General features: G+C 56.0%; 1 protein-coding gene across 4 annotated transcripts in view; it reads left to right on the top strand.

Moving 5' to 3' along the window:
* NHSL2 (NHS like 2) overlaps positions 1-26,718 on the top strand; it is a 215,484-nt gene that overhangs the window by 185,658 nt on the left and 3,108 nt on the right. For 3 of the 4 annotated variants that reach the window (XM_045029661.1, XM_045029665.1, XM_045029663.1), the window contains exons 2-7: positions 7,849-8,001; positions 10,144-10,280; positions 10,792-10,987; positions 13,451-13,582; positions 17,634-19,937; positions 21,349-21,481. In XM_045029661.1, the coding sequence (XP_044885596.1) occupies positions 7,849-8,001; positions 10,144-10,280; positions 10,792-10,987; positions 13,451-13,582; positions 17,634-19,937; positions 21,349-21,481 (3,055 nt within the window). The remainder of the gene's footprint in view (positions 1-7,848; positions 8,002-10,143; positions 10,281-10,791; positions 10,988-13,450; positions 13,583-17,633; positions 19,938-21,348; positions 21,482-26,718) is intronic. The other variant, XM_045029662.1, reaches the window with a different exon arrangement.

Genomic DNA, 26,718 nt, shown 5'->3' with positions numbered 1-26,718 from the left:
AGCGGTTGTAAACAGGCTGGGTGGTCATTAGGGGAGCCATGCATGGCAGCCCGGTGCTGGGCTTCCTGCAGTGACAATGAGCCAGGAGCCCTCCCACAACAGCGGGCACCATGCCTCTGCCCTGCAGAGCTCAGCCCACGCAGAGCAGGAAGAGAGTGGCAGGGACCAGCTCCCAGCTGAGAGACTCGGCATCCTTGGACCAGGCTGGGAGAGGGGTAGGAGACCCTCAGATACACGTGTCAGCCTCTAGCGCCCCCTAAAATCAGGGTTCTGGGAGACAGAGACTGGCCACAAAGTCTGGCTGTGGATCCAACCACTCCCAGAGCACAGGGGGCCAGTGCAGACCCTGAGCCACTGGGGCTCGCCATGGGGGATGGGTCTCCCATGCTCAGGGCATTGGGCTCTGTTTCGGCTGTCTCTGAGCAATCGGACTGGGATCAGGGCAGCCAGCAGCCACCGCAGGCCTTGGCCAAGCTGGGATGTAAGGCAGGTGACACAAGCCCACCCAGAGGAGTGTGCTGAGTGTGGCAGTGCTCATACCCCCCCGTTCCTGTCAGTGCAGAGCCCCTGTCTCCCCCCGCAGTGAGCACACAGAGATGTGATAGCCCAGGAGCCGTGGGGCAGCCCCATGCTGAGAGCAGGGGGTGGTCCCCAGCTGCCTTGGAGATATGTGCTGGGTTGTGCCAGGTCAGTGGCCACATTTGCAGAGAGGCTGTGATCTGCACACATGGCACGGGTGCAGACAGGTCTGGGTTTATCTGGCAGAGGATGCAGGATGGGGGTGTGCATGCCTGGCAGAGGGACCTGGGCGTACGTGGCAGAGGAGCCCGGCAGCACGTGCAGAGGGGCATTGGCCTGCCTATCAGAGGAGCCTGGGTGTGTCCACAGCGGGTGCAGAGGGGCCTGGCAGTGGTTGAAGAGGGGCATTGGCCTGCCTGGCAGAGGGGCCTGGGTGCATGCTGTTAGGATGGGGCCTCTGGCAGAGGGTCCCCAAGGTGGCAGATGACGGCACTGTTCTTGGTGCCAGCAGGTGCCACTTTCCAAGTTCCCTCTCTCCAGCCCCAGCCATGCATGGGGTAGGACTAGAGTCCTGGACAACTCTGCTGGCTCCGACAAGTGAGGATCAAGGGGGAGCTTGCCACCAACCCATGGGGGCACTGGGATTCAGTGGCATGTGAGTACCCTGGCTGTTGCTCCCATCCCTGCTCTGACCTGAGGGTGCAGGTGGGACCACTGAGCCCTGTCGGCCCCGCCTCCTTTTTAATCGATCAAACCAATGGCATACAATGCTCTCACCTGCCTCTAGCCCTCTCCAGCTGCACCACTGACTTGATTCAAACTTGGCTTGTTTTGTAGATCTCCTTGAGACCGAAGAACCCTTGCAGGTCTGCTTGGGCTGGGCTGGGCCTTACTGGGCCTAAGGGTGACGGGGAGATTCTGACTGGCACAACAGATTAATGAACAATTTCTCCTGCTGTAAAAGAGGCAATGTTTTAAGGCACAAGTGCAGGAAGCAGATCTGGGGCTGAGCTTTCCCCTTGCCTGCAGCTCCTGACTCCTGAGCACTCGGTGTCTCAGGGCGGTGGGTTTTGTACACAAATCCTGTGGATTGCACAGCACTTTGGGAGCTGACTGTTCTTACTGAAGTTCTACTGTCTGGGGGCCACCCAGGCTAGTGGAAGCAAAGCAAGCAATGAATCTCCCCTGGGTCTGGGCCGCCGGGGTCAGAGGCATAGCCAGTGACTTGGGCTCACTGGGCCCAGAGACCGCTGGGCAGGGTTCTCATGCTCTTCCCCCCCCGGCCATCCCTGTGCTAATCACACTGACAGGAAAACATTCTCAGCAGGAAATCCGCTTCCCCTTCTGTCCAGTCGCTTCCCTGCAAAGAGAACTCTGTGCATGGCCCCGTCCGCTTCCTGGGGCGAAGCCAGTCTCAGGAGTCTCTCCCTGCAGGGGGCAAGGCACCGACGCTGCTACAGAGCATATCTAGCATACCAGGGGTCCCAGGGACATGCACCCACCTCGGGGCAGCATGCAGCAGCTTGGAACAGCCATGCACACAACATGAGGGAGACTCTGGTATCCTGCTGAACCTGCAGGAGGGATTAATGGAGGCAGGACACAGCCATGCCTACAGGCACCGAGTGGGTGTCACACGGGGCAACTGCTGATGTCAGCTTCAGCCTGTCTGTGCACCGCCCTCCTCTGCTTTGCCTGCAGCAGCCCCGGGGGCAGGAGGTTGGTGTTTGTGATGCCCTGAGCCAGAAACGCATGGCACTTCTGAGAGCAGCCTGTGGCCCTTTGCTGCTCCAGTAAGGCTTGGGCTGCCTGGCACCCCCTGGTGGAATGTTTGATCCACTGGAGCAACTCACCTTCCTTTGTCCTTCACCCCGCGGGAGCAGCAATGGCCTGGACCATTACTGTTGATTTTCAAATGTCTTGGAGCACTGGGCAAGCTCCAGAAGACTGGAAGAAAGTTAAGGTTGTGCCAATATTTAAAGAGGGTAAATGGGATGAACAGGCTAATTATAAGCCTGTCAGCCTGACATCAATCCCAGACAAGATAATAGAGCAGCTGATATGGGACTTGATTAGTAAAGAACTAAAAGTAATTCATGCAAATCAACATGGGCTTATGGAAAATAGATCCTGTCAAACTAACTGGATAGCTTTTTTTATGAGAATACAAGTTTGGTTGAAAAAGATAATAGTGTTGATGTAATATCCTTAGACTCTGTAAGACACTGACTTGGTGCTGCACAACATTTTGATTAAAAAACTAGAACAATATAAAATGAACATGCCATCCATTAAATGGATTAAAAACTGGCTAACTAGTAGGTCTCAAAATATAAATGTATATAACTAATTGCCATTGAATGGGTCTGTTTCCAATGGGGTTCTGCAGGGATTGGTTCTTGGACCTAGACTATTTAACATCTGTATCAATGACCTGGAAGAAAACATAAAATCATCACTGATAAAGTTTGCAGATGACACAAATACTGGAGGAGTGGTAAATAATGAAGAGGACAGGTCACTGATACAGAGCGATGTAGATCTCTTGGTAAACAAGTTGCAAGCAAACAATATGCGTTTTAATACAGCTAAATGTAAATGTACACATCTGGGAACAAAGAATGTAGACCATACTTATTGCATGGGGGACTCTATCCCGGGAAATAGGGACTCTGAAAAGGATTTGAGTGTCATGATGGATAATCAGTTGAACATGAGCTCCCTGAGCGACGTTGTGGCCAAAAGAGCTATTGCAATCCTGGGATCCATAAACAGGGGAATCTCGCAGAGAGGTTATTTTACTCTGTATTTGGCATTGGTGCGACCGCTGCTGGAATCCTGTATCTGGTTCTGGTGTCCACAGTTCAAGAAGGATGTTGATCAATTGGAGAGTGTTCAGAGAAGAGCCATAAGAATAATTAAAGGATTTAAAACCTGACTCAGGGAGTTCAACCTGTTTAGCTTAACAAAGAGAAGGTTAAGGGGTGACCTAATCCCAGGCTATAAGTACCTACATGGGGAACAAATATTTAATAATGGACTGTTCAATCTAGCAGAGGAAGGTCTAACACGATTCAATTGCTGGAAGTTGAAGCTAGACGAATTCAGACTGGAAATAAGGCGTACATTTATAATCATGAGAGTAACTAACAATCGGAACAACTGACCAAGGGTTGTGGTGAATTCTCCATCACTGGAAATTTTAAATCAAGATTGGATGTGTTTCTAAAAGATCTCTGCGAATTCTTTGGGGGCAGGTCTCTGGCCTGGGTCATGCAGGAGATCAGACTAGATGATCACAGTGGTCCTTTCTGACCTTGGAATCTATGAACGTATGAATGCACGGTGCTGTGGTATTCAGTGGTGGTGTAGCCGTGTTGGTCCCAGGATAGCAGAGAGACAAGGTGGGCGAGGTAATGTATTTTATTGGACCAACTTCTGTTGGTGAGAGAGACAAGCTTTCCAGCTACACCGAGTTCTTCCTGTATGGGAAATGTATTGAGCGTGCCACAGCTAACTACAAGATAGAAGAACACATTGTTTAGCATAAGTAGTTAGTACATATTTCAAGGGACCATTCAAGGAGAAGTGGCCCGTAAACACCCCTCCAGGCACAGGGAAGAAAGGAACAGAGAGGAGAAACATAAGAAATGAAAAAGGCAGTTGTTAGTGGGCGGATATCTGATTGTTGTAATAAGCCATGAATCCAGTGTGTCTGTTGAGTCTACGATTTTTAGTGTTTAGTTATGAATTTAAGCTCCCAGGCTCGTCTTTTGAAGCTGTTGTGCAGGTTTCCTTGGTGAATGAGTACTGAGAGTGATACAGTGGTTGTTTTGTGAGAAGTGTTGGCCCATGGGTGATAGGGTGTTTTTGTCTGTGTGAGTTCATTCAAGAGCGCAGTAATTGTCTGGCTTCATGCACCCAGTTGTTTTTGTTTGGGACAATCTGTGACTAGCTGAGGTACACCACATGTTGTGACAGGCATGGATAGGTAAGACCTATGGATCTTGAAAGGTGTGTTGTGGGAAATGATAATCGCAGCAGTAGAGCTACATCTGCCGGTTTTGCGTCTGTTGTTCTGACAGGGTTTGCTGTGGCTTTGAGTTGGTGGGTCCTGGTCTGTGGGGAGCTTGCTTATGATAATGAGCTTGGCGAGGTTGGGGGGTTGTTTGAAGGCCAGAATAGGGGGTTCAGGAAAGATTTATTTCAGGATGGGGTCCCCATTGAGTATGGGTTGTAATTGTTTAATGATACCCCTTCTGGGTTCCAGTGTGGAGTGGTAGGTGACCACTAGGGGTGTGTGGTCAGAAGGGGTTTTATTTCTGTATTGAAGGTTCTCTCTGGGTATGTGGGTGGCGCATTCCATGATGCGATCTTCTCATGATGGAGTCTTCTTGTTTGGTGAAGGCGATTTTAAGTGTGTTAAGGTGTATATCCGTGACTTTGTTCTCCAAGCATATTCTGTGATATCTGAGTGCCTGGCTGTAGCTAAAAGATTTCTTGATATGTTTGGGGTGGTTACCAGATCTGTGGGGTGTGGTGATCTATGGGTTTCTTGTATATGGTTATCTGTAGGGTTGCATTGTTGAAGCTGACTGTGGTGTCCAGGAAGTTGAGGCTAGTGTGGGAGTGTTCCAGAGAGAGTTTAATGGACGCATGGTGGTTGTTGAAGTTGTGGTAGAAATCTATGAGGGAGTTTAGATGTTCTGTCCAGAGCATGAAAATATCATTGATGTATTTCGGGTTTCGTGGTGCATTTGTCCAGGAGATGCATTCTTCCTCAAGGTGGCCCATGAAAAGCATGGCGTATTGGGGAGCCATCCTAGTACCGATGGCTGTTCCCATGGTTTGGACAAAGTGCTTGTTGTTGAATGTAAAATGGTTATGGGTGAGGATGAAATGGATGAGTCTGGCGCACTGTTTGAGGTGCTTTCTGAGGGGTGTCCATTGTCTTGTAGATAGTTGTGGCGGGAAACAATGCAGTCACTATGAGGGCTGTTGTTGTATAGGGAGGTGACATGAATGGTAGTGGGGATGGTGTTCTGTGGAAAGTTATTAATGTTGCAGAATTTCTGGAGGAAGTCAGTTGTGTCCTGGACAGGGTGGATTTGATTTAAATAAAATTGATTTAAATCATGATTTAAATTACTAGTCAGAAAGACTCGATTTAATCATGGTTTTCTACATAAAAGTGAATTCTTGTTGCTTGTTATAACCTTAATACATATTCTGCACAACTCAGAGATAGATGTGGGTTTCATTTTTAGAAGGTAAACACTATACATTTTTAAACCATGATTTATTTTGAAAACTTTTCAGATTCGTTTTACAGCTATATCAGAAAATGAATGATTGTTTGGTTATTTCATTTACCAAAGGTAATCAAAGCAGATATTTATGAAGTGATTGGGAGGTGAACTATCTCCAATTCAACAGGTTAATCATTAATATTTGGAGGGTTTTCTTGCCATGTTGTATTAGGAGGAGAACATCACCAGACAGACATTTAAATAGTTTTATTTAACTAAAACAACAACATTAAGTATTCTGGATTTTTTTCTTCAACAGCAAACATAATATTTTAACAAAACAAGCATATGTCCCTCGCTTCTCACATTTATCTCCAGACTTCTTCTTCTTGGGATTGCCTCTGTGTACACAAATTTGCAGAGGGACAATAGAGTTGAGGTTTGTTATTTCTCACCTCTCTATATTATTTATTTATTTAAATACATTTTTGCTGTTAACAAGCATGTTACCTCTGGAGACACAAATCCACAGTGTGAGAACTGCAAAACTAAGCATCTCTGATGGTATCTTCTAGACTGAGCACTGAGTCCCATTGGGTAGGTAGAAAGATTAACCCAAATAATCTATTCAGAAGCCTGCAGAATCCCATTAGATTGGGTCCCTAATCCATGAACTATTGGAACTAATTTACAAAGCTTTCTTAAACGTTACATGAATATATTGTCTCATACTATAGAATTAGAATTTATAATCCCTATTCCATGATGAGATATCTTTGTGCTATAATGTATCTTAATTAAAACTATCTTTAGATATGTTTTTTCCTTAAAAAGCATTTTATCAAAAAAATCTGATTTAAATTAAAAAAATCATTGATTTTTACCCACCCTAGTCCTGGAGGAAGCCCTTTGTGTGGTGAGTGGTCCGAGGATGGTTCTATGAATCCCCATATCCCTTCAGCAAGGGTTCCATGGCCAGATATGATGCGTCTTCCCGGAGTCCCTTGTCTATAGAAGATCTCTGGGTTGGGTTCGTGGGGATGAGGTTGTTGAGTTTCTCTTGGAGTTTGGGGAAGGATTGGATGATATCCCTTAAATTCCTGAGTGGACTGTGGCGTGGGGTCTCTGAGTTCTTTATAGTAGGCAGTGTCAGAGAGTTGTTGGTTGGCCTTGTTGCCGTAGTCATCGTGGTTGAGGACTGTGATGGCACCCCTTGTCTGCTGGTTTGTTCACTGTGTGGTGGTTGAATTTCAGGGACTGTGTAGCTGTGGGCCCTGGGGTGGAGATTGTGGGTGCAGTTTGTTCTGCTGCTATTTAGTGCCATCTAGTGGCGTCAGAGTAAAAAGCAGGCAGGAAAACCCATTGTGGTGTAGGGTCAAACTGGGGGGTCGAGGGGGGGAGGCTGTTTGTTTGCTAGTGAGAGTCCGTATGTGTGTTGTTTATTACAGCCAGTGCCTTCTTTGTGTGACTGCCTCAAATCCTGTGCAGTTCTTTTCTGTTGACATGAGGCCCGACCCCTGCACTCTGGGAGGGGGCTGGAGAATAATAGCTGGCAATGTCCATCCTTAGAGCCCAAAGTGCCTTGCAAAGCCAGGACAGCCCAGAATCCCCATGCTACAGAGGGGAAACTGAGGCACACAGTGGGCAGTGACAGAGCTGGGAACAGAACCCAGCTCTCCTGGCTCATAGTCTCGTGCCCAGTGTCAGGCCATGCTGCTGCTTCAGGCTCTGGGTTAGAGGCTTGTTGGTGTGCAGGGAGAGAGGTGGTGTGGGCTGGAGCCAGGTTTCGTGACTCAGGGCACTGGGTTTTGTTCCCAGCTGAATCATTCATTCATCATGTGACCGTGGGCAGGTCCCAACCCCTCTCTGCCTCAGTTTCCCTCTCCAAGCATGGGGATTACAACACTGACACCACCACCACTGCCAGGCTTAACTTGCCCTTGATGAAGGGCTGTGTCTCAGGTGTGCACGTTGGAGCCTCGGGCTTCGGGCTTGCAGCTCACCCTTGGCTGGGGAGGGATGAGAGGGTTTGGGAAGCTGTAGCCCGTGTCTCACCCCTCCTCTCCTCTCCTCTCCGCAGCCACCCCTAACCTGGACCTGGAGAGCAAGAAAACACCCCACTCCAAATTGCCATGGCAACAGCCTGTGAACGTGTTCCTGGCGGCAGGCAGGTCGCCCTGCGTGGAGGAGCTGCACCAGGAGGCCCAGTTCAATCTCCAGAGCTTGCTACAAGGTACCCCGCACCGAGGGGAGGGCTGGGCTGGGCTGCAGCAGGAATGCTGGCTGCCTGGTTCTCGGGGCGTGACACACCCATGGGATGGGGGGGAGGCTGTTTCCACAGCTCCTGGTACACAGGGGGCAGCAGGGAGCAGACTGTCCCATTGCTGCCAGGAGGGGAGGGGAGAGCAGGGAGCAGAGTAATCCATAGGGAGGAGGGAGCAGATTGACCCATCGCAAACAGGGAGAAGCAGGGAGCAAACTGACCCATTGCTGACAGGAGAGCAGGGAGCAGAGTGACCCATGGGGAGGGGGGCAGGGAACAGACTGACCCATTGCTGACTGGAGGGGGTTGAGTGCTCCCTTCCCCCGTCCCCTTGTGAGATTGGCATCAGCTGCTCCCTTCTCTCACCCTCCCCCACCCCACACACACCCTTGTGCAGGGTGTGGGGCCATGTGGATCTGTTAAAGTATGGATTGAATTAATGGGCAGCCAGTATCAAGTGGATTGTTCCAAGGGTCAGTCCTGGGGCCTGTTTTGTTCAATATCTTCATTAATGATCTGGAGGATGGCGTGGATTGCACCCTCAGCAAGTTTGCAGATGACACTAAACTGGGAGGAGTGGTAGATATGCTGGAGGGTAGGGATAGGATACAGAGGGACCTGGACAAATTAGAGGATTGGGCCAAAAGAAATCTGATGAGGTTCAACAAGGACAAGTGCAGAGTCCTGCACTTAGGATGGAACAATCCCATGCACTGCTACAGACTTGAGACTGAGTGGCTAGGCAGTAGTTCTGCAGAAAAGGACCTAGAGATTACGGTGGATGAGAAGCTGGATATGAGTCAATAGTGTGCCCTTGTTGCCAAGAAAGCTAACAGCATTTTGGACTGTATAAGTAGGAGCATTGCCAGCAGATCGAGGGATGTGATCATTCCCCTCTATTCAGCACTGGTGAGGCCTCATCTGGAGTACTGTGTCCAGTTTTGGGCCCCACACTACAAGAAGGTTGTGGAATAATTGGAAAGAGTCCAGCGAAGGGCAACAAAAATGATTAGGGGGCTGGAGCACATGACTTATGAGGAGAGGCTGAGGGAACTGGGATTGTTTAGTCTGCAGAAGAGAAGAATGAGGGGGGATTTGATAGTTACTTTCAACTACCTGAAAGGGGGTTCCAAAGAGGATGGATCTAGACTGTTCTCAGTGGTAGCAGATGACAGAACAAGGAGTAATGGTCTGAAGTTGAAGTGGGGGAGGTTTGGTTGGATATTAGGAAAAACTTTTTCACTAGGAGGGTGGTGAAGCACTGGAATGGGTTACCTAGGGAGGTGGTGGAATCTCCTTCCTTAGAGGTTTTTAAGGTCAGGCTTGACATAGCCCTGACTGGGATGATTTAGTTGGAGATTGGTCCTGCTTTGAACAGGGGGTTGGACTAGATGACCTCCTGAGGTCCTTTCTAACCCTGATATTCTATGATTCTAAAGACATGTGGGTCCCAGCGAGAGCTGCTTCCTCCAGCCAGGGCAGTTGTCTGGTTCCTCTACCTGCTAAAGCACGTAGCTTACTAGCTGAGGAGGAAGAATACACACATGGGGCCGGCGCTCAGAGGCCAGAAGCCATGTCCAGGCACTGGCACTCCCCACATGCAGCTGCACGAGGCCAGCACGAGGCTGCTGTGCCCAAAGATCCTCGGGAGCTGCCACCACCCCCAGAGAGACCTGGGAGCACCTGGGGCAGTGACTCCCATGTGCATCGCTGCAGGCACCCATCCAGCGCCCAGGGGCCGGGCAGCCAGGCAGTACTAGGCCAGGCCCTACCCCACACAGCTCCAGCGGTGACACGAATACAGGCTGGGGGAGTGGGGGATGAGGTGTCCAGCACAGGCAGCGAGCAGAGGTTTATCCGCAGCAGGGCTGCCAGCTAGCCAGGCTGGGCAGCGCTTTGTGGAGTGCTCGGGAGCAGCGGGGAGCTCCTCTGGGCTCTTCTCCCCATGTGCAAAGGGGGGCAGAGAGCAGGGCCCCATTGCTGTGAAAGGGGCCCAGAAAGTGCATTGTTGGCATATGCCCAGTGCATGTGCACTAGCCTTTGGCTGAGCACTGGGGTGGGGAGGGCACCAATCCACCAGCTATGGAAATGCCCTGGCTGCTTGTATTTCAGAGGAGTATGAGGAGCAGTACACAGAGGCTAGGGTCACTGGTCAGACCTTCCGCTACGCCAGCCACCTGCCCCTGGACACGCCCCCTGAGCCCTCTCCCAGGCCCCTGCCCACCAAGCGCCTGGAGTTCGTGTTTATGGTGAGTCCATCTCTGTACAGAGGCAACCCCAAGGCGCTGTGTCTCAGCAGCATTCCTACGGCCATGGGCTACCCATGAGGATATCAACTCTGCCTGATGTCACCCAGAGAGGTTACTGCAGAGCAATAGATGGGGGGGGCTGTGAGTCGGGAGTGAGAGGCATCAGCAGAGCTGGTGGTAGGGGAGAGTGACAGGCTGGGGTAGCTGGGGGCTGTCGGTCGGGAGTGAGGGGCATCACAGAGCTGGCCCTGCGCTGGGATTGCCAGGGACTACGGGTCGAGAGTGGCACAGGAGGGAAGGGGATAATCCTACCTACAAGGTTTTTTACTCAAACCATCACTCAGTCCCTCATTCTGAGCACTAGATTCCTCCCCACACACACACAGTCACCTCCTGCTCCCCACATGCCCCCCTTCCTCTCCCACAATCCCTCCCTTCCCCCCTTCCCCACACTTGTTATCGCCCCACCAGGACACTTGTGTCTCGATCCATTTCCTTTGTTCCCTGGCAGCCCGCAGCCCGGCAAGTGAATGAGGACGAGGCCACCACACTGGGTGTGAGGCCCCCAGAGCCGTTTCTGAGCCTGCCCACCACCCCAGACAAGCAGCCGGCCTGGACCCGAGCCTTCCCTTTGCCCACCGTGGAGGAGAAGAGGTGGCACCAATCCTGCTCCATCCAAGCCAACATTGTCCCCATCAATGTCTCTGGTAGGGCTTTGCCCCTTCCAGGCCCCCTGGGGAGTGGGTGTAGAAGCATGGGGGGCAAGGAGTTAAATCTTTCCAGTCTGCTCCCAGCAGCGGCGCTGGAGTTCTGCGGCCTGCAGAGGGCGGCTGTGGGCACAGCAAGTGCTGCTGGCTCTGAGCCCCAGGCGCTGTGATGCCACTGCCAGGGAAAGTGCATAGATCTTGTAAAACTGAAACGCAGCAATGTGGGGAGGTGGGGCCAGGCACAGGGAGACCTGCAGTGATGTGGGGAGGCAGGGCTGGCCTATAGCGATGTGGGGAGGCGGGGCCAGGCCCAGGGAGGAGGGGCCAGCCTGCAGTAATGTGGGGAGGCGGGGCCAAGCACAGGAAAGGGGGGCTGGCCTGCAGGGATGCTATTGGCCCACATGTGCTGTGGGTTATAAAGAGGGTGGAATCATGCTCAGTAGCCAGGCCAAGGGGAGGACTCAGTGGGGCGCAGTTTGCAGGGCAGCATTTCTGTGCTTTGTTCTTGCCCATGTATTTTACCACCCATAACATCACCCTTCATTTTTGACCTGCTAGTCACGTCATTAAGTTAATCCAGTGTCATCTGCATCATCTAACGAGTGTCTCAGAGCTAACCAGTCGGTGTGTTCTGTTGTCACCTTGGTTCTCGCAGTGGTTGAGACCATCCATCCATGCAGGGGAACTCGTGTGTTCGGCAGGAATGTGAGGCTGCAGGGCACTGGCTGCCGGCAACAGTTCTGCTCAGCATGGGGCCTTCAGCAGCACCAAACTACCTGGGTTCTGGAGGAAACTGGGTTCCCCCCCACCCACGCCCTCCCTCCCCAGGCACTGCATGAGCACCCTGCTCCAGAGCTGGCTGGGAGGGCACATACCCATGCACCCTCCTGCTGGCCTGGTGAGGTGCCTGCCCCTCCCTAGCAGTGTCCAAGCTGCGATAAGGCCCTGTTGGAGATCAGGGCTGGAGCCACACGAGACCTGTATGGAGCCTCAGAGGAGCCTGCTCGGCCCCTTGACTCCTCCCTTCACACCCCATCAGACGCATGGAGCCAGGCCCTCAGCCCGGCCCACGTGTGGGGAGAACCTGCCAAGCGTGTCTCTGGCCCTTTGTCACTGGACTGCCCCTGAGCCCTCCTGCCCAGCACCAGGGTCTCCAAGCAGGGTGGGGATGGGTCTCAGTGGCTTCCAATACATCGTATCTCCATCGGCACGTCTCAGTTGTCTCTGTGTTCCCCGTGGCTGGCTTGCCCAGCAGCATGTGTGAGGCCCCACAGAAGTCATTCATCCATCCATCATGCCATCTCTCTCCAAAGGCCTGTGTCTGGCTGCTAACCAGCCCCTCTCCCTGAGCGCCAACCTGATCCTGGCATCAACCCCTCAGCCTCCTGGACAGCCAGGGGCAGGCGAGGGGCTGACTCCCAGAGCAAAGAGCAGGGGCTGGCCTGACCGCCTTCCTCTTTTGTCCAGCAGGCAATTATAAAATGGCCATTGGCTTGCCACCAGGAGGTGCGGTGTGATCCCTGGGGAGATGGGGTGAGGGCGCCTGCCCCGAAGTCCAGCGCTCCAAACCAGCAATGGGTGTGAGGGCTGCTCGCCAACACACACCTGAGCTCTATGCCATAGGGAGCCAGCAGTGCCCTTTCCAGTGGGACAAGGCCTTGGTTTCTAGCCCTGCGGCTTGTGACCTGGTGTCTGCCCCATCAGCGCCTTTCTGGGGGTTTCATACAACTCTCCTGAGGCCATGCAGTGGGGCCTATGAGAGTCGGGCATCTCCAGATAATGCCCATAAACACACTCTGGCTGAGTCACAGATCTGCAGAGTGGCTTGTCTGGAGTCCCTGGCGAAAGCAGAGTGGGGGTGGGCAGACAGCATGTGGGTGACCCGTAGGACTCCCCTGGAGTATGTCACTCATGACCAAGGCATGCATCCCAAGCACATGTCCAAAACGCTGTACCCAGCAGCATGTCTCTGCCTCACACTCACACATTTGTAAATATGTACATATGTGAACACACGCCTTGTCCTGTGAGCGTCCCCACACCTTGCCACGTGTTGCCCTGCAGCCTGCCTGGCTCCAGGACAGTGGCTCACCATTTGTGTTGCTGTGCTGGTGATTGCAGTTTCCTAGTGTGACCCCCCTCCCCACCCCCCATGCCTGTTACCTCCCCAAACACCACTCATAAACCCTGGCACCCCCTCCCTGCCCGGCCCTTGTCCCACGGCTGCCTGCGTGCTCCAGCATAGAGCCCTCGCGCTCACACAGGAACAACACGGGGGAAAGGGCAGAGCCCTTTGTTATAAACCCTGAGTCAAATTCACTACAGTGCAACGCAGCCTTAGGCAAGCGAGTTGGGGTGTTAACGCAGGGAGAACGTGGCCTGAGCAGCCAGGCCAGGGCCGGACTGGGTGTTCTCCATGCCCCCTGCTTGCTGCCACGTACAGTGTGTTTGTTTTGGCTACAGGACAGCATTTTGATAGGCACGCAAGTGCGCGGCACTCCTTGTTTAACACAGAGACCGCGGTGAACCCCAAGTCCACGCTGCGGCGGAGACGGACCATTATCGGATTCCCTAACCTCGCGCTGCGAGACCAAGGTGACAACAACAACTGTATGGCTGCTCTCCCCTGTCCCAGGCTAGAGAGCACTCAGGGACTGCCAGGAACATGGCTCCTAAGGGCAGGTGTCCCCAGGCCATGCTAGGGGCCGTGCAGCCAGAGCTGACTGCAGGCTGCCCTCATTTGCAGGCGGGGCCACTCCCGCTGCCAGAGATTTGCTCGCTGAAGGAGCAGTCTGGGACTCCACACAGAGCCTTGGTTTAACACCTTAGGGAGCTCAGGCCAGGCCGGGCAGCTCAGAGATCTGATCAGCCTTCTCCAGCTCTGAGGCCAGGCAGCCAGAACCCCTCTTCCAGGAACATGTCCTACATGCCCCTGGCTACCCCAGCCCAGGAGGGGGATCCCAGGAGCTACAGCTTGGCACCCTGAGCTGGGGAGCAGGGCTAGCTGGTCCATCATGAAGGGGCCTGGAACAGGTGCCCGGGGTGGGATTCCTGGCCTTGCTTGGGCCTTGCCATGTGACCGTGGGCCAGTCATTTGGGCTCACATTTTCTGAAGTGCCCACTAGTTCTGATGGCCCTGGGTGCGGGTGCCCTGGGTGAGCACCAGGGGCCTGGCTGGAGGGTGCTGAGTACCAGAAGAGGTGGGTGTGCAGCTCCTCTCGGATCTGAGCCCTGGGGAGCCCAGGCTGAGGACAGAGTTCAGGGTCTGCTGCCCTGATGGCCCTTGGTTTGCAGCACCGGCTCCCTGCTGGATTTGGCAGTGCAGTTGCTGGGAGTGCGAGGGGAGCTGTTGCCAGGAAGCCAGTGCTTTTGTTCTGGGCTCACCCTCCTGACAGCTCCTCTGTGAAATAATCTCTCTTGACAAGTGATTAGGGGTAATTTGGGCTCTGTTCACACTGGCTCTTGGAAGGGAGCGGAGGTAAAATGACAGCTAGATCTCTGGTGGCACAAGCAGCTTCTTCCCCAGAGAGTTGCACCTCAGCCCTGGAGTCCAGCCTCTTCTGTGATTCCAGAGCAGGATGTTGGGAGCCACCCACTGGCTGATGCTAGGGAACCCAAGGGAACCTCATGGGGTGTGTCCGGCAGCCTGGGCATAGAGAATTCCCTTTCTCTGCAACCCAGCCCAGTCCTGGCTCTGCTCACCACCAGGGCTGGTGCTGCGGGCCGGGCTGGGCAGGAGTTAGCAGGACGGGAGGGTTCCTCTGGGATGGGAGATCGCTCACGGCTGGCCTGTACTCCAGCTCAGAGGGGAGAGGCCTTGGCACCGCCCTCCAGAGAGGCCAGAGGGAGCTGCTAGCTGTCTGTGGGCCGCAGGGCAGGAGTCACCCGGCAGGTCAGGAGTGAGAAGGCATGCTGCAAGCTGTGCTGCAAAGCTAGGCATGCTGCAAGCCATGGGAAGGGAGACTCCTTGCGTCTCGGGACTTGTCCTGCTCCCCACACCCCCTCAAAACAACAGCACCCCACCCACATTGGGATCTGTGGGGGCCAGGTCAGGCCCGGCCCCAGAGGAGGCTGTGGCTGGGATTGGGACCCATCTCAGAGACAGGAGCCTAGGGAGACAGCAATCAGACTTTCCCACCCCATGCCCCAGGATGCACTGAGCAGAGCATTGGAGCTGGAGCTGGGGCTGGCGCCTGCAATCCCAGTCCCTCTCCATTGTGGGCTGGGAGAAGTTTGCCTCGAGTTCACCTCTCTCCTGCCATTCTTCTTCGAGTGATTGCCCAGGTGTATTCCACAGTAGGTGTGCATGCTTGCCATGTGCACCAGTGCTGGAAGTTTTTCCCTTAACAGTACCCGTACGGTGGGAGCACCACTGCGACCCCTGGAGTGGCGTCTCTATATCACGCTATAAGGGGGGCTGCGCACTCCCCCCACCCTCAGTCCCTTCTTGCCGCCAGTGAAGGTAGTTGGAACTTCATGCTCCAGCCTTACTGCAGCTTCTCTAGTTAGCCTGTTCTTCGCATTATGCGATCGTCTCCCAAACACGGGATGACGCCGGGTTTGGTAGTGCAGTACTCCGTCCCGGAAACCCTTAAACTCCTACCCACCTCCATCAGATATAGCTTGGAGTCACTTACTGTGGAATACACATGAGCAATCACTCGGAGAAGAAAGGACAGTTACCTGTTCCGTAACTGGCGTTCTTCGAGACGTGTTGCTCAGGTATATTCCACATCCTGTCCTCCTTCCCCTCTGTCGGAGTTGTCTGGCAAGAAGGAACCAAGGGTGGGGGGAGTGCGCAGCACCCCTTATAGCGCGATATAGAGGCGCCACTCCAGGGGTCGCAGCAGTGCTCCCCTCTACGGGTACTGCTAAGGGAAAAACTTCCAGCACTGGTGCACGTGGCAAGCACGCACACCTACTGTGGAATACACCTGAGCAACACATCTCGAAGAACGCCAGTTACGGAACAGGTAACCATCCTTTCTGGGTCCAGCTGCCTCCAGTCCAGAGGGGCCCGATCTCCAGATCCAGGCTGGATTTGGCCAAAACCTGGTGAGAACAGTTTGTGAGACTTCAGCCCAGCCAGATCCTGCCCCTAACCTGACTGCAGCTGTAAACCCCCACCTCCCTGGCCAGTCCAGGGCAGGAGGAGCTCCTGCCCTGCAACCCTTGCTGGCTCACAGCAAGGAGTCCCTGGAGGGAGCAGCAGCTACATGTGCTTGACCCAGGGAACCCGGTCCTGCGAGGTGCTGCATGCACAGCTGTCACTGGGAGCAGAGGCTGCTCCACGCTTCTCAGGCCTGGCCCCTCGTTAGCCCGGGTGCTGCTGTGCTGTGTGGAGAGCTCTGCCCTGAAAGCCCTAGGGATGAGCGGGGAGCAGAGCACAGGGGGGTGTCTTGCTTTGCAGGGAGCTCTGAACAGCTAATTCAGGAGGGAGGGCAAGTCTGAGTCTGGTGTCACCAGTGGGGTGAAGTACCTCCCGCCCTAGGAGTTCTCACCAGGGGCAGAAAGTGAGGGGTGATGCCTTTCTCAGGGCTCCCGCCCTCTCTCACCCCCGGTGGAAAGGCCCCTGCTCTAGCCCGTCTTGGGGGAGCCCCTCTGGAACTTGCAGGCCTGCATGGATTCACCATGGGGGACCGTAAGGCCCAGCAGACAGTACCAGACAGTGGGTGCTCTCCCATCCCTGGGGTAGGGAAGTGATGCCAAAGCCTGCACCCAGGAAGGGGGCTTGCATCCAGCCATGTTAAATTGCAACGTTGGGGGCACCTGGAGGTTCATTCCTGTGCCCCTTCCTAATGTTCAGGGGTAAGCTGTAGGTGCCAGTGCAGGGCCCTTGGCTTTCCCCAGCATTCGCTTCCTCTGCCCCTGGTGGATTTGGGGCATTTCTGTTCCCCACCACCTCCAGCAGTGGCTCTGATTCCCTGGGAGTCAGCAGCCCCCAGCTGCGCATTCTGCCGCAAGGCAAGGGCTCGGCACAGCTCTAGACCAGCTATGTCCTTTAGACCCGCATAGCCAGGTTGTCCAGACTGGAACCCGCTGGTCAGATCCTCCCCAGAGAAACCCTCCATGCAGGCTCCTAAAGCTGGTGCATCCCCAAGGGTCTGCCTGGACCCTGGGGAACAGGGTCATTCCTACAGGAACCCTGGTCTTCCACACTGGCTTCACTGCACCTGACCTAGCAGGGCCAAGGTCTCTGCTCCACTATTGGGGCAGGAGGACAGAGAGAACAGCTCATCCATCCCCCTGCCTGCCCTGTCCCACTCCTCCCCTACATGAACGCAGGACTGTGCAGAGCGGGGCACTGATGCTGCAGATGGCTAAGCCCGCCTTGCATGGCAAGAAGGAGATTGTCACATGGAGGGTCTCCTCTGTTCAGTGCAGGCCCAGCTCTCGCTCTGTTCAGAGGCCAGGCAGAGCTCAGCACCACGCTGACACCCGGTAGCAGGTCAGAGTGCAGGCCAGCCAGGGCTCTGGGTGCTGCACAGACCCGCGCCTGCTGAGTGTGGTGCAGGTAGGTGTGAGTGTCATTCCCAGAGCTCTCCGTGGGCAGTGGGTGAGTGTGCGGCTTGCTAGCCCATCCTGCGGCCGGAGCTCCACTAGCCGTTCACTCAGCGCTGACCTGTCCTTGTGTCTGTCCCTGCAGGCAGCAGCAACGGCCCCATGTTCATGCCGCACACAACCATAGGGGAGTCGGTCTCCTGCAGCTTTGTCCCTGAGGCTGCAAATGGGAAGAGCGTGTCCCGGAAGCCCTGCACCCCGCAGCCCCTAGCAGCGCCACTGAGAAAGACATTCAGTGACCTTGGGGGAGGCCTGCAGGCGCGCTGCTACCAGCCTCCTGCCAGGATGGAGAGCACAACCATGGCTTGCACCAGCCCTGCCTGCAACGGGCCAAAGGACACCACCTTTTCCCCTCCCTGGAACACGGCTTCCTTCAACTGCTTGAGCCTGGCTGAGGAGGACGCAACATATCCCTCACCCGGCGGCTCCCTGGAGTCTCCAGCCCTGGGCTCGCCTGAGCGCTGCGACGGTGCGGCCTCATTCTTCATCGCGAAAGACGAGCAGCCAGGAAGCAACGGGCCCCATGTGTTCCCCTGCACTGCTCCAGAGTCCTCACTGAATGCTGCCAGCAGCCAGACACCTGAGGGGAGAGAGGCCAAGGTGACTTTCCTGGCCGGTGGCGCAGAAGAGGCCACACCCTCCCGGCTGGAGCTGGGAGTCAGGGCCTGCCCCTTCCGCGAGAGGTCGCTGTCTGTGCCCACAGACTCAGGCTCGCTCTGCTCTGTGGACATCACTTACCCTGAGAACAGGAGAGGCAGCGGGACCTATGCCCTGAGCTACCCCAGCGCCAGCTCTGAGGGCAGCACCAGCACGGACAATGTCTCCCTGGGGGTGGAGCAGGATGCCCAGCGGAGGCACCGCTCCAAGAGCATCTCTCTCAAGAAGGCGAAGAAGAAGCCGTCTCCCCCCATGCGCAGCGTCTCACTGATTAAAGACGGGCAGGGGCTCAGCACAGAGCCTGGCACAGTGCTGCCAAAGGAGCTGCGGCCCAAGAGCCTTTGTCTCCCCTTAGAGCCTCAGGGCTGTGGCATGGTGCCCACGGACACCCAGGGTAACACAGCAGTGCCTCCTACCAGGGACCTGGACAGCGGGCATTTTTCCCAGCACTGGTGCCTCGCAGACTGGAAAGCCAGCGATCCCTACCAGTCCCTGTCCGGTTCCAGTACTGCCACGGGTACCACTGTGATCGAATGCACCAAGTCCCAGGGCAGCTCCGAGTCCCTCCCCTCCCCCTCCATTTCCAGGGCCACTACGCCTTCCCAGCTCTCCACGGAAGTGGAGCTAAAGATCTCCTCCCCAGGGCCACCCGCGAGGCTGATGTCCCCCTCCAGTGGCTACTCCAGCCAGTCGGAGACCCCAACACCGACCATCCCCACCTCGGCGATTCTCGGGCACTCTCCCCACCAGACCGTCAGGGTGAGACCGCTGGTGCCCGAAAGGAAGTCCTCCCTGCCCCCTCCATCACCCATGGAAAAAAGCCCCAAGTCCCGGCTCTCCTTCGACCTGCCTGTCACGCCGCTGACGCACCTGGACCTTTCTGGGCTGAAGATCTCACTCAAGGGGAAGACCAAGGTGAGCAGGCATCATTCGGACTCCACCTTCGGGACCAAGCTTGGCCCAAAGACGAGCCCGATCCAGCCCGTCATGCCCATGGTCACCCAGTCGGACCTGAGGTCCGTGCGCCTGCGCTCCGTCAGCAGATCCGAGCCAGAGGATGACCTGGACAGTCCAGACCATGCCGAGGAGCATGGGGGCGACGCCATACCACTTCCGGGAAGGAAAGCAAAGCCGCCTGTTGCAGAGAAGCCACCACTGGCCAAACGGCCCCCAAACATCATGGCCAAGCCCCCGCCTCTGCAGGAGGAGTCTCCCCTGGCATCTCCCACCTCCCCACCCACGCCACAGGGCACCTCTGCCCAGGAGAGGGGGCTGCAGGACATCTACATGGTCATTCGGAAACCCAAGCCTAAGAGGAGCCCAGAGGCCAGGAGCCATGGAGAGCCCCCCTCTCCACTAGAGCCCTCCCAGGGCTGCCCAGGGATCTTTTTCTCAGGACTGCGGCGACTGTCCCAGAGCAGCCTGGAGGAGGAAACCAGAGCCCAGCTGGAGAGGAGCGGCGCCCCCCATGGGCCCGAGGGGGAGAAGAGGAAAGCCAAAGTCCCACCCCCCATCCCCAAGAAGCCCAGTGTGCTGTACCTGCCGCTCACCCCTCCTCCGCCCCACCTGGGAGCCTGCCCAGGGGATCCCAGGCTAACACCCAGCCCCATCATCACCTTGCACGAGGACACCAGCTGCTGTGACCCAGACGCAGACTACCTGCCATCACCCGAGGCCATGGGGAAGAACTCGAGCCCATCAGCTGCTGCCACGCCTGGGGAGATTCCTGCAGGTCAGTGTCACAGATGCTTTGCCACCCCCCCCCCCCCAGCAGCCCGGGCATGGCTTGGGAATCGCTGCCATGTGCAGCTAGCTGGGGCGTCTGGCTGCTGCCTCTGCGTGGCTCACTGCACACCCGGGCACACAGCCTTGGCCACGCAGCTCCTTGCGGCATGGCCAGACACCATTCGACAGCGTCAGTGTTAGACCCCAGAGCTCCACCCACGCTGTTGCACAGGGATTGCCCCACCTTGAAAAGCAGCCACCTCTGTGGCAGAGCGTGGCAGCTGCTGACCAGCACAGAGTTGTAACAGACCCGTTAGAGAGAGAAACGTGTCTGCAAGGGACGTGGGCTGCCCTGAAGGGCAGGGTGGAGTAAGCACTGGCAGACAGGTAGCAGCTGACTAGTCTAGCCCTGGTCCTGACACTGGCTTGCTGGGCTCCTGTCAGCAGGTCTCTCCTGGCCTGCCCGCTTCAGGGGCGCTGGAAGGCTCCCTTGGCTGAGGAGGGGAAGGGGGTATTATTAGCTAATATGTCCATTGCAATGGTGCCGACGGGCCCTGCTGTGCTAGGCGCTGTACAGACACAGCATCGCAGACAGTTCTCATGGTCCATTAGCCAGGGCAGACATGGGGAAGGGGCAGAACACCCAAGCAGAGCGACCCATGTCAGGGCAGCAAGTGGGGAGGCACTTAAGAAGGGTTCATCTACTTGGGAGGGAGGAGGAGGGTAAGGGGGGGATGTGGAGTGAGACTAGGGGAAGAGGGGTTGGACAAACAGCCGGTGAGCACAGGGCAGAGAACATCCAGCCGCGCTGCAGCGAGTTCTGTGCACATGAGGAGCCCTGACTTTGGCTGCAGCTACTGCTGCGGCTGGCTCCTCTCTGCCACGTTTCCCCACAGCCCACTCAGGGTGGGGTGTGTTCCCCAGAGGGGGTGTAATGGTGAGAAGTGCTCAGCAGAGCTGGCAGGCAGCTACCCATGCCAGGATGTGGCCAGGGCACCCTGGGATGCCCAGCCAGAGACCTCCCATGGCCAGCAGCCAGAGATGCCTGTGCGAGGACTGCAGGATCAGAGCCCTGCCTGCTCATTACCTGAGTCTCATTATAGCCCAGGTGTCTCCCGGGTGGTACGTGTGTGCAGGAAGCGGAGCTGCGTGCTCATGCCATCTGGTCAGTCGCAGTGCCCAGGGAGGCAGGCAGGACAGGTGCTGCTGGCACTAATTCTGGGATTCTGCTCCTGTTGAGCCACAGGAATGTGCAGAGCCAGGTTACCTAGAGGTGCCCAGGCCAGGCACACATATGTATACAGGTATCCTCAGCTTGCTCCAAGGGGTTGACTCCACACTTTTCTTGGGAAAGGCCGCCCGCCACTCCATCCTGCTCTCAGCAAGCCCAGCTCACAGCTCTTCTTCCCTCTATGTAGGCGATTCCATGGAGCTCAGCGCTGATGAGAGGAGTTTTGTAAGTGACAAAACAGCTGAGTCGATAGTGGAAGAGGATGACGATGTATTTGTGACGACCCGTACGACAGAGGATCTATTTACCGTCATCCACAGGTACCAGCCCACGTTGTGAATGGAAAACCCACACCCCCGTCACATTTACCCACCGTTGGCCTCTGGGAGTCTCTGGCCTAGCAGGCAGTTATTGGGGGCTGGTCTCCGCAGAGCCGAGGACTGAGCAGGCCATGGAGATAAACTCATCTGGGTGAGGCCAGTCCCGGCTGTGAGGATAAACAAGGCCCCTCTGTCTCCTGGGCTACTGGCCTTGCCCCCACCCCAAGCACTGAGTGCCCTGAGCAGACTAGGGCAAGAGAGATGGCTGTAGCATGGCACCCCAGTTCTAGTTGTGTGTCTCAGGGCACTCAGGGCCTTCTGCAGCAAGCCCCGGCCACTCTGGTGGTGCTGGACCCGTTGCTCATCGAGAGGCCGGTGTGACGGGTTGGATCACAGAACCCCCCTTGGGATCTGCCAACTGATGTGCCAAGACTACTTCTGCTCCTGCTTTCCCTGAGTTTGGGACTCCAGCACCCTGTCTTGTTGAGCCAGACACGCTAGCCTGCTGCAAACACAGACCCAGGGTCTGAACCATGTGCCCCAAAGCTGCAGACTTAACTGAAAGCAACTTAAGAAGTGTTCCTGTCTTTAACACTCAGATGCTCAACTCCCAATGGGGTCTAAACCCCATATAAATCCATTTTACCCTGTATAAAGCTTATAAATTGTTCACCCTCTAAAACACTGATAGAGAGCTATGCACAGCTGTTTGCCTCCCCCCCCCAGGTATTAATACATACTCTGGGTTAATTAATAAGTAAAAAGTGATTTTATTAAATACAGAAAGTAGAATTTAAGTGGTTCCAAGTAATAGCAGACAGAACAAAGAACAAAGTGAATTACCAAGCAAAATAAAATAGAACGCGCAAGTCTATGTCTAATACAGTAAGAAACCTGAATACAGATAAAATCTCACCCTCAGAGATGTTTCAATAAGTTTATTTCACAGACTGGATGCTTTTCTAGTCTGGGCACAGTCCTTTTCCCTGGTACAGCCCTTGTTCCAGCTCAGGTAGTAGCTAGGGGAGTTCTCATGATAGCCGCCCCCCTTTGTTCTGTTCCAGGGGTCGGCAACCTACGGCACGCAAGCCGATTTTGAATGGCACGCAGCTGTCTGCCGCGGTCCCGGCCCCCAGCCCCACTCAGCCCCCTCACCCACCGCTCTCCCCTGCAGGGGCAGGAGGCAGAAGCTCGTCCTGTGGCAGCCAAGCTTCCCCTTCCCCACTTCTTCCCCCAGCGTGGTGCTTTCCTGCCCCCCCCCCTCCTTCCCTGCGCCAATCAGCTGATGGCCCTAGCGAGGGGGAGGGGGAGGGGGAAGAGCGGCAGCGTGCAGGCAGCTCCGTAGAGGAGACAGAGAGAGGTAGGGACGGGGCCATAGGGAAGGGGGTGGAACAGGGCATATCACTTCCAGCCCCCTGCCATGAGCCGCTCAGGGCAGGGGGCTGGGAGCACCCCAACCCTCTGCCCTGACCCCCCCACACACTCAGCCTTCTGCCCTGCACCCCCCATACCCCCAGCCCTCTGCCCTGACCCTTGAACCCCCCACAGCCTTCTGCCCTGCACCCCCACAGTCCCATCCCTCTGCCCTGAACCCCCCCACACACCTAGCCTTCTGCTCTGCATCCCCCACACCCTCATCCCTCTGCCCTGCACCCCCACAGCCCCCATCCCCCTGCTCTGAACCCCCCCCCACACCCAGCTTTCTGCCCTACACCCCCCCACACCCCAGCCCTCTGCCTTGATCCCTGAAACCCCCCCCACCCCAGCCTTCTGCCCTGAACACCCCCCCAGCCCTCTGCCCTGACCCCTGAACCCCCCACCCCCAGGTCTGGGGTCCTGGCTGCAGGCCCTGCTCAGCCCGCTGCCGGCCTAGGTGAACAGAACCCCAGGCTGGCAGCAAGCTGAGCAAGCTGGTGGCGTAAGATCAGTATTTTAATTTAATTTTAAATGATGCTTCTTAAACATTTTGAAAACCTTGTTTACTTTACATACAACAATAGTTTAGTTATGTAATATAGACTTATAGAAAGAGACCTTCTAAAAATGTTAAAATGTATTACCGGCATGCATAGGCGGCAGGTTATATGTTTGTGCGGTGCCCGGGCTCCAGGAATATTCAGGGCCGGGTGCTCTGCTCCAGCAATAGTTGGAGCTGGGTCTCCCCCGGCCCTGCCTGGATCAGGCCCCGGCCCCTGCAGGTCTCCCCCCGCCGCAACCCTGCCTGGAGCAGGTCTCAGCCCCCGACTGCCCCCCCCCTCCGCCGCACCCCGTCGCGTCCCTGCCTTACAGAAAGCAGCGCGGCGCCTCTACCCTGCTTGCTCTCTGCTGCCGCAGGGCTCCCAGCAGAACTGCTGTCTGCTGCCGCAGGGTCCTAGTGCCTGCCATTCACTAATGGCAAGGCAGGCTGCCCTTACCCTGGGCCTCCCCAACGCCCCAAACCCTCATCCCCAGCCAGAGCCCTCATCCCCCTGCACCCTAATCCTCAGCCCTAGACAGAGCCCTCATCCCCTCCGCACCCTAATCCTCTGCCCCAGTCCTGAGCCTCCCCCCACGGCATGAACCCCTCATCCCCAGCCAGAACCCTCATCCCCTCGCACCCTAATCCTCTGCCCCAGCCCTGAGCCCCCCCACATCATGAACCCCTCATCCCCAGCCCCACAGCCCTCATCCCACATCCCAACCCTCTGCCCTAGCCCTGAGCCCCCTCCTGCATCATGAACCCCTCATCCCCAAGCCCCAGCCAGAGCCCTCATCCTCCTGCACCCTAATCCTCTGCCCCAGCCCTGAGCCCCCCCACAGCATGAACCCCTCATCCCCAGCCCCACAGCCCTCATCCCACATCCCAACCCTCTGCCCTAGCCCTGAGCCCCCCCACATCATGAACCCCTCATCCCCAGCCAGAGCCCTCATCCCCCCACACCCTAATCCTCTGCCCCAGCCCTGAGCCCCCCAGCATCATGAACCCCTCATCCACATCCCAACCCTCTGCCCTAGCCCTGAGCCCCCCCACATCATGAACCCCTCATCCACAGCCCAACCCTCTTCCCTAGCCCTGAGCCCCCCCGCATCATGAAGCCCTCATCCACAGCCCTCACCCCACAGCCCAACCCTCTTCCCTAGCCCTGAGCCCCCTCCTGTATCATGTACCCCTCATCCTCAGCCCCACAGCCCTCACCCTGCACTCCCTCCTATCCCCAAACTCCCTCCCCCTTCCCACACACCCCTTCCCAACCCCAAACTCCATCCCAAAGCCTGCACCCTTCACCCCCTCCTGCACACTCACCCCCTGCCCCAGCCCAGAGCCTGCACCCAGCACCCAAACTCCATCCCAAAGCCTGCATCCTGCACCTCTCCTGCACCCTAATCCCCAGCCCAGGATCTGCACCCCAGACCTCCCCCGCCGAGCCCCCTCCCAGAGCCTTAGGCAGGTGGGGGCGGAGTTTGGGGGGGCAGAGTTGGGGGCCAGGTTCTGGGCACCACCAAAGTTTTTACAAACTTGCCACCCATGCTGGCATGCAAAACCTTAAATGAGAGTTAATAAATGAAGACTCGACACACCACTTCTGAAAGGTTGCTGACCCCTGTTCTGTTCCATCCACTTATATATCTTTTGCATAATGCGGGAATCCTTTTTCCCTCTGGGTTCCCACACCTCCTTCTCAATGGAAAAGCACCAGGTTAAAGATGGATTCCAGTTCAGGTGAAATGATCACATGTCACTGTAAGACCCCAAGCCTTCATTCCTCCCAGCCTGACTCACAGGAAGGCCTGCCTGCAAACAGAGCCATCCACAGTCAGTTGTCCTGGTTGATGGGAGCCATCAAGATTCCAAACCACCATTAATGGCCCACACTTTGCATAATTACAATAGGCCCTCAGCAGTGGCATAGCCAGGTGGAGGGAACAGGGGGAGCAATAAAAAAAAAGGTGCCACCCACTGTGGCGCTTTTACTCACCCAGCGGCGCTCCAGGTCTTCGGCGGTGGGCCCTTCACTCGCTCCGGGTGTCTTCGGCGGCACTGAAAGTCCCGCCACCTAAATGCTCCCCAAGACCCGGAGTGAGTGAAGATCCCGCCGCCGAAGTGCTGCCAAAGACCCGGAGTGCCTCCGGGTGAGTAAAATAAAAGCGCCGCTCCCCTGGGTGAGTACAAAGGCGCCCGGAAATTGAGAAAGCACCACTTGTGCTCAGTGGGGGAGCGGCTGCTCCCCTCGCTTCCCCCCTAGCTACACTACTGGCCCTCAGAGTTATATTTCATATTTCTAGTTTCAGATACAAGAATGATACATACATACAAATAGGATGACCACACTCAGTAGATTATAAGCTTTGTAAGGATACCTTACAAGAGACCTTTTGCATGAAGCATATTTTAGTTACATTATATTCACACTCATCAGCATACTTTCATAAAATCATATAGAGGGCAACGTCACACGGCTCTAAAGCCTCGATGGATTTCTCTCCAGGACGCTGGGCAGCACTGCATCTCCACAGAGAGCCCTGGGCAGCCAGCTGCCTTTATTTCAGAACTTGTGTTCCTGGCCCGCTCTCAGCACAGGGCCAGACGTGGAACCCGAGTCTCACCTTGTGCCCCCAGGAGCCCTTTGTGCCTGGGACTGGCCTAGCCACAGAGATGACCCTGGGAACAGCACCAGGCCAGAGCTCCCATCTGTCTGCACTGGCTGAGGCAGCAGCCCTTTGGCCAGGCCCCGTTCAGTTCTGCCAGGGAGCCAGGGCTTGTCACAGGAGCTGGACAGCTCTGTGCTGGCGGGCTTGTGGGGCAGCCGGGGACTGGGGAGTCTGTAGCTCCTCGCTGGTCATCGCCACCTGCTGGCTGCTCTGTGGCCTCTCGGAAGGGAAGTGGGTGGGTTCAATGCAGTTCCCACTATCCACAGCACATCCCCCCCATCACCAGTGGCACCAGTTGTCCCCCTTGCTAGCCAAACACTGGATGTGCCAAGTGCCCTAGAGGCTGAACTCCCCTCCCCTCCTGTCTGGGCACTGGGACAAGCGGGAGGGTGGCACCATGGCAGAATTTAGCACTAACTGCTTCTGCCTCTGCTCTCCTCACTCCAGGGGGAAGAGGGTCAGGGTCCAGAGCTGCCAGGCCAGGACCTCTCACCGGCCTGAGAGTCCTTTGCAGGCAGAGTTGGGCCAGATTCATACTTAAAGCAGCTCCACTGACTTCAGGGGCTGGCACCAGGGGTGAATTTGGCCTGTTCTCAGTGATGTATATA

Source organism: Mauremys mutica, chromosome 9 (genome assembly GCF_020497125.1).
Source record: "Mauremys mutica isolate MM-2020 ecotype Southern chromosome 9, ASM2049712v1, whole genome shotgun sequence".
NCBI classification, from domain to species: Eukaryota; Metazoa; Chordata; order Testudines; family Geoemydidae; genus Mauremys; species Mauremys mutica.
This window is presented reverse-complemented; position numbering and strand designations above follow the sequence as displayed.